The following is a 14907-nucleotide window of genomic DNA, read 5'->3' on the forward strand; positions in this document are numbered from 1 at the left end:
GTGATGCTCTTCAGAGGCTGGTTCTTAATTACAGCCTTTCTTTATCCTCTTCTGGTATTGTAAACAGTTGTAAAAGAATTTTGATAATATATGAGCATTGAATTGCTATGATATTTTAATTTTCCTTTTTTATTCTTATACTCTGAGATGTGAATAAGGATGACTCAAGGATCAGGTTTAAGGTGCTGAAAAAACAAATTTTGTGACACTTCCTTTCATATAAGATGTGCATGCATAACATCTACATGAAACAGTTGCAAATCGTGCTACGTTTTTAAATCTGATGCAGTGAGCATTCCAAGACTAAGCATTTTTGTGGAAACAGCACATCTCAGTAATTCTAAATGAATTCTGATTTTTAACATTCTTCAGGTGCAGTCTGATAGATGCATTGTATCTTGCAAAAAGTTCAGAATACCTCTTTGAAAACTCTTTGAAACTATGAGATTTAGTCCCTAGTCTAGTAAGAGGGAGAGAGAAGGCAAGGGCAATTACTACCTTGAACAGAATTGCATCATCAGAGGCTCCTCTCATTAATACACCCCTTCTGTGCCCCTGCATTCATGGATCTCATTTACAGACAAGGCATTTAAATTTAAACCATGCATTTTCTGTTCAAGAGTAGTTGACTTTATATTAAAGACTAATAGTCATTAAGTAGTTCAGTTAATTATCAGGCAAATGAGACACTTCTTAAAACCTGCCCTTTTTGTTGCAGGACAAAGTCCAGAGACGCTGACTCCTGATCTCTAACTGTTCTTTCTGGAAAAAAAACCCCAAAACTTGAAAATTTCAATACCCATTTCCACACACAAAAAAAAAAAAGCCCAAAAAACAACACAAAACAAAAAAACAAACAAACAAAAACCCTACCAACAATACAAATAATCTTACCTTAGAAACCCTCATTGTGATTGACTTTAATGAGCAGAGATTATGCTGTTGTCATAAGAATATTATGCTAGGATTTTTGAAATGTGCTAAAACAAATAAACAAGACTTAGAAAAATGACTTTCAAGTATCTGGTTAGAGTCTTACATAAACTACTTATCATCTTTCATTTTTTATGTAAGAATATCTTTTAAAAATATTTAAAATCCCCACAAAACAAAAACAAACAAAGCCCCAAAATGTCAATAAGTTGATGCTAGATGTTTTTCTGACATACACATAAATTATGTTTATACCAACATAAATATTTACCATCCACTGAATATACTGCTTTTGAAATGCACAGCAGAGCAGCAGTTTTGTTTTTTGGAATATCAGTGTATTTTAAAACTAGTTTTCTTCCCAGATAAAGAGTCAAATTATTGTGAGAGGAAGAATCAGGAAATTATTTCCACTTGATAGAGTTTAAATTGGTTATGGTACTTGATTAATCTGTTAATTTACTAGTAAGCAAAAAGCAAATGTATCATGATGTAACGTACTGTTTAATTTGGCATAGACCTAATGAGAATTTGTGGCTCTTGGAGGTTTCCTCTTTTCTCCTCAGGTTGATCAAAAGGAGGTTTTTGGCAGACTTGTAATTTCCTAGCTTAAGTAGTCAGTTAATTTTTTGCTCCAGGTAATGTCATTCTTCTCTAACCATTCTACTTTAATTTTTGAGAACTCCTATTAGATGTTTATTTGGGCAGCACCATGTTTTACCCTGAGTTATTAACTAAAAAATTCCTTCCAAAACCCAGCAATCACTCTGTGTTGGTTTGGGTGGAAATTCCAAAAAGCAATGCATAATGCTGTGTTGTATTGTGTTCCATATGGGGACTAGAGGTTTTGGTGTATCTTTAAATAGAGCTGGAAAACACCAAGCCATCATTTGTATTGACTGCTAGATGTAGTTATCATCACTCTTTCCCAAAAAAATACCTTATGCAGAGTTACTCTTACATCTCAGTCGTGTATTCATTTCACAAAAGGATTTAGTATGAGCATTTCAAAGTGGCAGGATAAGAAGATTGGTTTTACTTGTTGCCCACACTCAAGAGTTCTTTCTCTACACATTCAATTCTTTTCATGAATCTCCTTATAACATTTTCTTAATAACTATAGAAAATATTTTTTAGCTGATATGTCTTCTCTCTGGACTATTTTAAACTATTAAGAAAGTGACTCTTGAAATGTGGATTTTGTATTTATATTTTCTGCAGCATGCTTGAGTTTTACAGATGGCTCATATTTCATTCATCCCTCAGCAGTAGCCCTGAAGCCAAAGGAGTAGTTGGCCAATCTTTTCCAGTGTCAGTCCTTGGCATTTATTTTCATCTGTTGTGTAAAGAAACCCAAACCAACACCAAAAATCCCACACAAAACCAAACTGCAAACAAAAAAACCCAAAACCTTGACTGATATGACCTTGAATTGTCAGCACATGATTATTTAGCATCGTACATTCTTCTGCTGTGAGGTTAGAAGTACAATAAAAGTTTGAATGTCTTCCTGCTAAGCAGTGAATTTGAATTAATTTTAGAAAGAAAATGCACTGCTGAACAGTAGGAAGGCTGGATTTTACCAGCCTATGCTTTTTTATCAGATCACTAAAGCAAGTCTGTTTCTTGAAAGAAATTATTTGAGGATACTCTGTAAGAAAAACCTGATTTTAAAATGCTTGCAACTCTTCTCACTTTCTCTAAAGTTTTGTAATGTGAGACATTGGTAATATACAGTTCTGGATCACAATATTTGCTTTTATCCTTGATGATGGGTTTGGGTTTACTGGCCAAACACAACACACATTATGCTGGAGTGGTGCTGTCAAACTCCATACTAATTGAAAAATTGGAAAATACATCTATATGTTCCCAATCTTTATTTTCTGAATAGTATTTAATTAGAAGATACAATTCTGGGCAAAACCTACTTTGATACATGTTGCCATGATGTTTACATAATTGCTGAATTTGGAACCTGAAAGGATTTCAATGTAATAAGTTTCTTATCTATTATGGTATGTGGCTAATTTCAAAATCATTTTGCTATTTTTAATACTTTTCAGTGTGGTAAAATTCTCTGCTAACATTCAAGATTTTCCACATGAGAATTCTATAAGTTGATACCAGTATTTGTACTCCTTTCTTTGTATAAACTTTTATTTTGAGGATAGGATATTGAATTTTTACTCTCCATTATGGTTTCTGAATATTTTTGTTTTGTCCAAGGACAATTTATTCTTAAGCAAATATCCTTATATATCTAAAGTATGGCTTCAGTTAGGTGTTAGCTCCACCTAAGATTTCAGCTGTTGTGTAGAATTGTGCATAGAAACAAATACACCAATTGATTGGGTTTTTTTGATACTATGTTTATTTATTTCTGTGTATATGCAAGTTCATAGAAGGAGACATTACAGTAACAGGTTGCTTTGAAACAGTCCTGCAAACAAATCACAGATTGCACATTTCAAATTCACAAATCACTTATACAACATTCAGAAAACAAGTAACTCCATTTCCTTATCTGAATTGAAGCACAACTGTTATGGGAACTTAGAAATATCATTGATGGGTTTTCTGCATCAGAGGAGTCTTAACATTGGCAGCCACAGCCTTGAGACTGAACCTATCAAGGGTCATTGCACTCTTTAGGAACTGTGCAACAGTGCCCAGGCACCACTTCATGAGCTGTTTGACCTCAAAGAAATGGAAAAATCCAAAGTAGTGTAGCAGTATGATACTGTGCCTCTTCAAGACTTCGAGTAATTACATAATTCTGGTTTTGAAAATCCCCTAATAAGTGTCCAGGTCCACTGGAAACAATGGCAGATGAGAGATGTTTAAGATTGGGAGGATCTTGAGAAGGTTTTTTCTAAAGCAGATTTCTTTGGGAAGTTTATAAATACATTCTCAGCATGGCAGGGTTGTGGCAGCCTCAGGTGCAGGGCAGAAGGCAGCTGGCAGAAAGAAGCTTTTATCTCACAGCAGTAATATGTGAGTCTAGGAGGAATCTTGGGAATGTACTCCTTTGAGGACATCAGGTAAGAAGAGGTTTAGAAGTGCAACCAGAAGTGTACTCTGATAGCTGATTTGTTTCAAGACAACCAGGGCTTCTCAAAATGCACCTTCTGTTTTCATTACTGACATCTATTTTAGAATTACTATTTCCCCTTCTGCTTTGTTTAAAGTTTATTCCAAATTTTAATTTCAAATTTTCTCATTTTGTGCTGTTAACAAATGCATACTTATTTAAATAATTAGATTTGTTCCTGTAACAAGAACAGGATAATACGGAACTTCGATTTTTTATTTGCTTTAACTTTCCTGTGCATCAAACACTATGTAAGTGGGATTTTTCTTCTGTTTACTTTTTTTTTCTTAATTCCTTATATACTCTTTAAATTAGACAATGAAATTCTTACTGACACCAGCAGGTAAACTGCTATTTGTTGGATATCCCAGGGCAAATGGATCAAATGGATTGATGCTTTTCTTGGACCTCGTTCTGTTCCAACCTTGTCCTAAATTCACTTTGTAAGCCCATTAATCTGTCAGTTGTGGTAACAGTTAATAATTGGCAGTGCACCAAACTGAAAGATATAGCTAGAACTTCTCTGACTGCATCTTCTTTAGAAAATGTCTTGATATAGATTTGTATTTTTTTGTTGGATTTGGGGTTTCTTTGTCTGTTTTGTTGGGGTTTTTATTGTTTTTGGTTTTTTGTTTTTTTTTTTTTTTAACCTTTTCGATGTGCTCCGCAATATTTCTGTTCTTAAATATTTTAGTGAGCTCTTGGAAGTAGTTGACTAAATAATGTATACTGTGCCCTGTTCACATAGAGCCTGATGGAAATGTCACAGTATCAAAGTCAGTCTCTTGTTTTTACCAGGATGCAGATAATACAAAACAGCAAAATGGGAACTGTATCTGTGTAAAAGTGCCACAAAGAGTTTAATTGCTACTCCATTGTGTTAAATACTGTATGAGGGCTCTGAGTAAGTTGTAAGTCAGAAATGTGTTGTTGTAAACTGGGAAAGAAGGGCTGAAATGTAAACTTTCAAGCCTGAAAGTTTCTAAGGGTAGATTAATAAAGTAATTACCCTCTCAAGATCCCTTCTAGCCTAGATAACATCTCATTATACTCTTTCTTTTTTTTTTCCTTGTCTTTTAGTGTGAGCTGCAGAAACTCTTGCTCTGCTCAGTAAACACTCAAGGGAAAACTTTCATCTGCCCTTAGCAACTGAATGCTGTTGTCCATGAGGCCACTGATACTTTATTGAATACTCCTTTATAGAACACTACAAATAAGTAAATAAAATAATAATTTATTCCATATAAATGGGGCTTTTTTCTTTGTAAATATAGTTCTGCTGAATACCAGCATGTGGCACATGATCTACTTCTTTTGAAAAAATAAAGTAAATCATAGTAAGCAATGCTATGGCCTGTTAACTGTGCCTGTGCCTGGTTGTTCCTCTATGTAAGAAATCTTCTCAGCCATCCAGCCCTTCCTAATAGAGGTGCAGAGTTGGTGCTTCTGAGGAGAATTCTTAATTTCTAGTTATTTGGTTTGGGAGAGATCCAGTTTTGAAATATGAGAACTGAACAGTGCCATTTAGTATGGTTGGAATTTTTGTTGTAACAATTGGAATGTTACCTCTTTTAAGAACCTGGAACTGTTTTGTCAGTTTTATAAAATTGTGTGGTACAATAGCTCCTAACCTTTAAAAATCAGTAGGAAAAAACTGAAGACAGAGCAACACTTGATGGGATGTGGGAATGGGAGAAAAACATCAGGAACTGTATCCCTGTACAGAATACTGTGTCCCTGTGTGATTTAGGGCAAGCATTTTAAGGACTCAATCCATTCCCATGTCTTGGGTACATTGGAGCCATCCTTGTGTTTCCTCGTGACTCTGTCATCCCAGAGGAGACACATTCTTTTATCCTTTAATACAGGAAGTGTTAAACGTTCCCTCCCTTCTTCCCTAGGAGACATGGAAGATCCAAGCTGCAAGACAAATACGGAGTTTATCCTGACTTTTATCTTTCATAACTTGGGAGGAGACAATATCTGGTATTTTCAGCAAATGGGAGAAATACACATTTTTTCATAGAAATATCTTTACCAACCACCTTCTCTACCATTACCTCATGCTAGAGATTTCCTCTAGCCTGTGTTTTATGCAGAAGTTAAAATATGATTGTTTGTCTGAATTGATTTTGTTAGTCTTTTCTGACCCAATATGTCATTAAATACCAATGCTAGAGGATTAAAAATAATATTAAGGTCTTCATGTCTTCTAACCCAGGCGTTTCAGGAGTCCATTTGGAATTTCACTCTCTTTTATTTTTGCATGCATTTTAAGATTATAGAAATGCTTGCAGTGAGGCTCATTCTCCCATCCTTCAGAGGCAGTGTGCTGTTTATCATTTGAGTTTGCTAGTAATGTATGTTAAGAAGAAGATTTGGTACAAATATGAGTAAACACAGAGTATCAGAATTAGTTGACTAACACCCGAGAGCTTTACAACTGGGGAAAATGAAGATTCATTGTTTGAAGTGTTTGTTGTTTGAAATAATGATAAATACCATATGCTATCTCAATGTGATTTACATTGATTCTATTTATAGCCTGCAGATTGTTGCACTGTCATCATTGTTCACAAAGGAAGTGAAGTTAAATTCAAAGCAGTTACAGCTTCTGGATGACTTTATTATCTGGCTTCTGTAAATTGATGCAACTCCAAATATTTTACTAGATGAACTTTAAGGTGGAACTGTTGGAATTTTGTCCCAATGTGTCCAGTCATCAGCTTTAAATATGATCTTTTTGTAGTGTTTTAGATAATTTAAAACCTTGTTTAACCTTTTATATCTAATTACACCTCTCATCTTCGTTGTACAGAATAAACTACTTATTTTAACTCTTTTTAAAGTATTTAGTGTTATACTTAATTCAAAATGCAAATAACTCTTAATAACATTCCTTGAAACTGCCTGCTCCATCTTTTAAATATCCCTTCAGTTCTGCTTAGGCTTATTCTAAAGAAGAGAGATCAAGAAATGACTTGTGTGGCTCAACTTGAAAAAAATCCACAGCAGCCTAACTTCTTTGTGGTGTAAATGCATTTCTAGCCTCATAAACAAAGGTGACATAAATTTTCATTATGGTAGTAGAAAGTTAATTTATTTGTTGGAATTGTGATCTTGAAATCCTGTACATAATAAAGTTGTCCAGTGTGCACAATATGCAGGTAATAGCAAACTTCAATTAATTCCTAGATAAAATTAGCATGCATTGCACTTCAAGGATTTGTCTTTGTTTTGTTTCTCTAATCAAAACTTCAGTTAATTTCAGCTTTGTTCTCTGCCTCCCTCACATTAGTTCCATTGTTTTGATTTGCATCATTTGTGGCAGCTGGGTTTTTATCAATCTGTAGTTTAGATTTTATATCAAACAGTAAATTAATTAGAGGAAAAGAAATCCCAGTTGTACTTCTTGATAATTGTGTGAGCCTCTAAGCATGGAAGGAAATGTTGCTGATTCTTGTAAGAGATGAGAAGTGTAACATGGGGAAGGAGATGGATCACGCTTCACATTTAGTTAATCAATAGTTATCTCTAGAAGTAAGTGCCACTTACCTGTGCCTTTCCTTTCCTAGTCCCTCCTGTCATTTGTTGTGAAGTTAAACTAGGAAAAAAAAATAGCAATTAAAAAAAGTAGCATTTAGATGTGGAGTTTTTTTTATAGGATACATGGCATTACAGCATCGCAGATGTAGATGCATTCTAAGTGTTACTTTCTTTTCCCTATACCGCAGTTTAAAAACAGAACTACTTGAATTCATTCTGTTGCAATGTATGAACTATTTTTCTTCCTATAAAGAGAAATCAAATGACCCTTTTACAGTCAAGCAACTAGTACAAAAGACTCAAGAGCATACTTTCCAGAAGATGCTCACAGACACGGACTAGTACTGCAGGATTTAGACCTTGGCTTGTTGTTGGCATAGAAAATGTCTTAGTGTTTTGTCAAATTGCTGAAATGTGCTAAATTTCCTTTTATCTTAATTGCCACTAGTAACAGTTAGGAAACTAAGACTGCTCTTAGCATTTTGCTGCACTTATGCTGTTCCTTTTAAAAAGCCAAGACAACCAAACAGCCTTGGAACCACACTAGTTACTGTGGTGGGGAAACTGGCAAAGCAAGTGGAGGTGAGGGAGCTGTTACACATTAGAAACATGAAGGAAGCCTGCTCTACTTACAGTGGAATAATCTATGGAAATGATGGGCTAGTTCAGTCTAATTTATTTGCTATCTTCTATTTCTTATTTCCCCCATTTTTGTTTCTTTCTTGAACAAATAGGTATGATTTCCTTGCCTATCAATCCAAGGTATGTGTAATCTCTGACTTTCTGATGTTTTTTGCTGTCTTTAGCTGAGCTATCTCATGCAGTTCATCTTTTCAATAGTGTGCAGATCACGAAGGAAGGTAATACCTTGCCTAGCTCTTCAGAGAATATTGAATTTGGTTAGATACAGTGTCTGTTTTGTAGCAATATCTTTCCTCATTTCCCAAACTGTATTGTTAGCACAGTTTAAGAGCTCAGTCCAGCATTATTCCAAGGTCATTTTGAAAGTCCTGCTGTGATTCTGATTCTTTTTATATTTGTCTCCAGTTTTGAACTGAATATGAAATGTAGTGGTTTAGCTTTTGAATAGGAAATTTAATTTACAACTTGTCAGTTCGTTTACAAAGCAGATACCATTCTGAAGGATTCTCCTAAATATATATGAGGCTTTTCTCTTTTGTTCTCTGTTCATTTCTTTGTTCCCATGAAGCATGGAATTACAGAAATAATTTCACAAATCAAAGTTCATAGTTGTCCCTGCTGCCTGTATCCTTCTAGGCAGTGCAGGCTGGGTGGAGCAGCAGATGGGTGGTGGATGCACATGCAGGGAATCCAACCAGGAATCTTTTGCCTTCTCTTGGCATCCTTGCCCTTTGTCAGCCCACAAAGCTCCAGCTCATTGACAAAACTTGAGAAACAGTTTGTGGAAATGTCAGGGTCCTTTTACTATTCTTTTTGTTTGTTTGTTTTAGTAGAAAACCTCCTAAATGTCATCATATTACTTTCCGTACTTATTTCCAGGTACATGTTTTTGTCTCTGTTTTATGGTGAGTGGGTGTTGTGTAATCTCAAATGTTTGTCATGAATCAACTGTTGTGAGCTTTGAAAAGAGTGTTTAACTTGCAAGGTACTTGATACCCTTTAATCCAGTGTCAAATGAATAGTCCAAAATGACAGAGAGTCTGCAGGGCAACTTATTACTGTAATAGAATTATACAGTGTATTTGGAGTTGTCTCAAGCTGTAATAATGACAATATATGAACCAGGAAAACTTTGGATACATTAACCACTCAAAATACTGAGTCCCAAATAAGGTCTTGCTTTGAATATTTAGCTTTGGGAGCTGAGATTTGCTTTGGAGATTGTACATAAGAAGCTAAACTTTTTCTTGACCTTCCCCCTTCTTTTTGTATGTGATCCAACTTCGAATAAACTTACTCTTTTTCTTCAAAAGAAATCTGCACAGTAGTTTTTTCGGCTATATAATCTGGGTGAGACTGGCAGACTTGTGAAGCTATAGAAAACCACATTGAGATATTATGGCATTTAGACACACACAGCAATTTTGGGGAAATTTTTAAACATGGCATGACAATATGGAGTTCATAATTTGTCACTTTATACTTCCCCTGGAGTGCATAGATATTTTGATCTTGTAGTTTTAATGGCCAAACCACCCTAATAACACGAATGGAAGTTCTGAGAGATATATTAATAAATGAGAGACATAATAATAAAATGACTTGTTTATATATAGAAGCAGATTTTTCGGAATTTAAAACTTGTAGAAAGGAAATACACATTAATATGTTTTGCTTTTGCAGGCTCAGTTCTTAACATGTGATTTTACAGATTCCTAATATTTTTAAATGCAGGTAATGAATTTGGACATCCAGAATGGCTTGACTTCCCCAGAATAGGGAATAATGAGAGCTACCACTATGCCAGAAGACAGTTTAATCTTACTGAGGATGATCTTCTTCGCTATAAATTCCTAAATGCCTTTGATAGAGATATGAATAAATTGGAGGAAAGATTTGGCTGGCTTGCATCTCCCCAGGTAAGCTGTACATACAAAATGATGAGTTTTAGTCACCAGTTGGTACATGTGTAAAGTAGCAACATTTCCAAATTTGCATGCTGAAATTTCACACAGTACTTTATTATGCACTATGTAATGCCTCACCATATATTTCAAATTGTCTAAACATGGCCCTGAAATATCTTCCACAGATAATAGAAACCTGAAACATTCTCCTTTTAGCTTCACAACAAGGTCTTTTCCTATTTTTTCTCTATTTTTATTTAGTAACTGTGAATTGGATAAAGCAGACCCAGAATTGTCTGTAATCCAATCCAAGCATAGCTTTGAAAAAGTGTAAGTTGTTCTGACATTACACTTTATAAAAATAATTACTCCATTTCTGAGGAAAAACTTTCAGCAGACTTTAGTGTGAGGTATAGTCTCCTAGTCATCAACCTGCTGCTTCTGTATTTGCATTTTTTATACTACTATCACACTGTAATTTTTATGAAAGAAGATCAAGTGCTATAATTTCTCAGTGTTTAATTATTTCATACTAGTCCACTTTAAAGAATAATCACTTAAAAGGTTTTTTTTTAATTTATGTCTAGTCATTTATTAATGACTTCAGCAAATAAAACAAAGGTGGTATGTGCAACCATTTATTGCAGCTTATCAAGGCTGTTTCTCATACTGATTTCTAAAAAACAAACAAAAAATTATTGAGTGCTTCATTTTCTGAGTTAATAATAGTGTATGTGATGCAGATCCCCATAACAAATAAGCTAAAGATTTCATTTGACAAAAGGAGTCCATTTTTTACTAAAGGAAAGTGTGATGAAAAAAACATGTTACCAATCTTTGAGCAAGAATTTTTCAAGTGCTCTGTGCTGAACAGACTTCTTCTTCTGTAATTTTATATTGCCATGTAAAAAGTAAGCTACAGTTTAGTAATCAAAAACTTTTAATGACATTTAATAGATAAACTATTTCAGTTTGCACGTTAATGTCTTTATCTTTGTTGCTTGAATATTTACTTGTATTACTTGAAAGGAGATACAGAAGCAATGGGATATTTCTTGGTTTTGTTAATTCAATTAAAAAGTAAATATTTTTAAAGTTTTGATTTTTTTCTTTTCCCCCCAGGCCTATGTGAGTGAAAAGCATGAATCCAATAAGGTCATAGCATTTGAGAGAGCAGGTCTTATTTTTATTTTCAACTTCCATCCATACCAAAGTTATGTGGACTACAGAGTGGGTATTGAAACTCCAGGAAAATATCCTTTTCTTTACTGTTCTGTTTGTGAGGAAAAGTTTTAGAAATTGAAAACTGATTTTATGTCTTTTTTTCCTAATATTAATTCAACCTGTAGTTAAAAGATAAGAAATCACTTATTGGTCACCAATATAGGATTACTTGAAGTCTTTGTGTGCAGAAAAAAGAAGAAAAAAAAAAAACCAACAAAAAAAACCCAAAAAAACACCAAAAAAAACCCCAAAATCTATAAATTGTCTTCTTTATAAGAGATCATTTTGTAGAAAGCAACAAGGTTTGGTTTTTTTTTTTAAAAAAAGGCTATTTAAAGACTTGTGAAGCTGGTTTTTGGAATTCTGTGACAGAAAGCCACCACAGTGGGAGAGTGATACATGGAGTCACACAGGAAAGTGCATTAGTGTAAACCTTCATCAAGAAGTTTGTATTTGTACATTTCTACTTTTAAATTGGGTGGATTGAGAGTGAACTCTTATATAACTGAGCAGTAAGTGATTACTCGAGTCATTGACTGGTTTTGCATTTGTGTCCAAATTCTTAGCAAGTTCAAAAATTAATTCTTATTTTCTAGAGGAATTTTAGTTGCCCGAATTCGGTTTCTTTCAAGTCCTTTGAGAAACACAGCCTAGTGACACTTGCTGTGTGAGTTTAAAGCACTGCAGTTCCAGTTTTAGCCTACTCTTTATTCATCAACCATTCAGGGTAATTCCTTGTTTCAGTTGCTTTAGTTCAATCATGGAATTTCCCATCATGAGGATCCCAGAGCTGCACACAGAACTCTGTGGGAGGTGGAGCTAACCAGAGAAGAGTAGAGGAGCTACTTAATATCTAGTGGAATTTCCTTATCTATTTTCTTTAAATACTTCGGGATATTTTAATGTTGACTAAGGTTTCTTCCTAACTCTTCTGCAACTAGAACCATGAATTTTATGTATAACTTTTAACCTAAGACTTCAATCAAGGATGTCCTATTATTAGGACACATGGTAATATGATATTAAATCCTAAGAACAGCTTCTCCACTTGAAAAATAATTATTTATGATCCCCTTGAAACTTAGATGTGAAGAGGAAGTACTTAAAAACAAAAGTTTGTCGTTAGTCTGTTTGTTTCTTTTAATAAATTAGTGGATTTTTATTTTGATACTCTTTGTTGTTATAGGCTGCAAGAGACAAATTAATTAAACTGTAATATAATGATCAAATGGTTTTCAATTAAACATTTTTCTGAATTATATTGGGAATTGTAGGAAATGAGATGATCTTTTCAATACTTAGGTTTAAGTTTGTCTTGTGGATTGAAGTAGACGAATGCATCTAACATTTGTCATTAAATTTGCCTTTACTAAGAAGATGGCTTTGGTCTATCAGTATATTGTAGTGATATGTATCTCCAAACTGTTTTTATATATAACTTCTCAGATATCTTACCAGCTATGTTGAAAGGTACAGAATTTCCTGCCTAGCTTGCATTTCTGTAGGCAGCCCTCCATTCTGAATTCACGGAAAATGTCATTCTTCTTTCAGCTGTTCTGTATCTTGGCATAACAACCCTAATTCTACTTTTATAAGAGAAGCTGTAGTCAGTAGACATTACAGTTCTGCAGGTCCCACATGGTTTGGAAAGTCTTTCTGTGGACATTCAGCTAGTCAAGGTCTGTATGAAAAGTCATAGTCAGTTTGTGGTCAGTTTTTCCTTCCTCCTTTGTACTTAATCTTCTCTCTTGTCTTATTTTCCTTGACACCTAAGATGGTGTACCTTGGTGTGAGGTATTCAAGAAATGAGACCTTAATTGTATTTGTGAGCATGACAGTCCATGAATGTACAGCAGAATGAATTGCTGCTAGCTTCTCTGTATTTTGACTTTTTGTGTTGCCATATACTGTTCAAGCAGGAAAAAAAAAAATGTCATGGGAAAGAGTGCTTTCTTTGTTTTACATATTGCTATTTTTACATAGGATTTATCAAAGCATTTTAGTCCCAGGGTGAATGAATACCAGAATAGCATGAATTTAGGGTTCATAAGGACATTCAAGTACTCATCTTTTCTCCCTGGTGACTAGTGACAGGACCTGAGGGGATGGTATGAAACTGTGTCAGGTTTAAGTTGGATGTTAGGAAAAGGTTCATACCCAGAGGATGGCTGGGCACCAGAACAGGCTCCCCAAGGCAGTGGTCACAGCACCAAACATGACAGAGATCAGGAGCATTTGGACAGTGCTTTCAGGCACACATGATTCTTGGGGCTGTCCTGTAATGGACCAGGAGTTGGACTTGGATCCCAGTGTCTCTCTTATAACTCAGCACATTCTATGGTTTGAATCCAGAGTTGTCCATAAGCAAATAGCTAGATTTGACCTGAGGAATCACAAATATTGTCATCAAAATGCTGCAAAAATATACTTTTTATAAAAATCCCCACATTAATTCAGGCTCTCTGACATTTACAACGTGCACCTAGAGCTTCTAATGAGCCAGTAAGGTCATTTAAATGAGTCACTGGATGTGATTGCTGAAGGCAAAGGCACTGCTTTGAAGTGCGGTTGTGTAACTGTCCCTGCCTGGTAGAATTCTGGCACGTTGAGACAAAGGACTTAATTTAGGATCAATCAAATGCTAAATTCCATCAAGGTGGTTGATACTTAAGGTTAATAGGTGTGAATAAGAAATACAGCATACTAATGTGGGAATGCCTCTTTGATCTACACGGGAGAAGAGGAGGTTTGCAGCACTGTGAGTCTGTGTAAGTATCAGAGTGGCATATCCTATTGCCCAGTTTCTGAGTCATTATGTGAAGGAAAAAGAAAAAAAAACCATTTCTGTGCTTATGCTGGAATTTTGCTTCATAAATTATGCTCTTTCAGAAGGCTTTTCATGAGAAAGGAAGCTTGAGCTAGCAAATTATTTCTGCCTAATTTGCTTCAGTTTTGAGATGAACAATCAACATCTAGGTCTGCTGTCTCTAGTTTTCTGGTTGTAGATAAAACTTTGAATGTTAATAGGGAAATCATTCATAAGTTTCCAATTTTATGTTTTAAAGGCCTAGGGCTTTCTCTGACATAGTGCTTGGATTCCAAGGCCAGTCTGCAGTGAAAATTCGATAGGAAAATCTTCTTTCCTCTGATCGAAAGGAACATGGCTGGAAGGTTGGAGAAAGAATGGGAAATTGGCTTAAAAATTTCAGAAATTACTCCTTTTCCTTCCTTGAAATTCCACACTTGATTTTGTTAAACAATCTTTCGTTTGTATTGGAACTCTCATTAAAATTATGCTATATGTGTAGTGTATGTCCTCCCCCCCATTTTTTCAACAAGGTTTGTTATCTTGGCTCAAAAGTAAATCTACATTTTATATTTATAATCACCAACCAACATGAAGTGATACATGTGTAAATTTATATGTGGTTTAAACAAAAATCATATCTGGCAAAAGCAAGAAGGAGCAGTACCCCCTCTCCCTCTCAGTACTTATGCATGTGTTAAATGACTTCAACTATCATTGAAATATCCTGAGCTGAATTTTATAAGGACAAAGTG

The 14907-nt window shown here is 34.8% G+C and overlaps 1 protein-coding gene across 3 annotated transcripts in view; it reads left to right on the forward strand.

Annotated features, from left to right (window-relative positions):
* Positions 1–14907, forward strand: part of GBE1 (1,4-alpha-glucan branching enzyme 1) — a 137192-nt gene that overhangs the window by 109921 nt on the left and 12364 nt on the right. For all 3 annotated transcript variants that reach the window (XR_004417028.1, XM_033051807.1, XM_033051809.2), the window contains exons 13-14: positions 9950–10134; positions 11245–11375. Coding sequence is in view for 2 of the 3 variants with exons in the window: in XM_033051807.1 (XP_032907698.1) it covers positions 9950–10134; positions 11245–11375 (316 nt within the window). In the remaining variant the exon portion in view is untranslated. The remainder of the gene's footprint in view (positions 1–9949; positions 10135–11244; positions 11376–14907) is intronic.

The sequence above is a fragment of the Catharus ustulatus genome, chromosome 2 (assembly GCF_009819885.2).
Source record: "Catharus ustulatus isolate bCatUst1 chromosome 2, bCatUst1.pri.v2, whole genome shotgun sequence".
Taxonomy (NCBI): domain Eukaryota; kingdom Metazoa; phylum Chordata; class Aves; order Passeriformes; family Turdidae; genus Catharus; species Catharus ustulatus.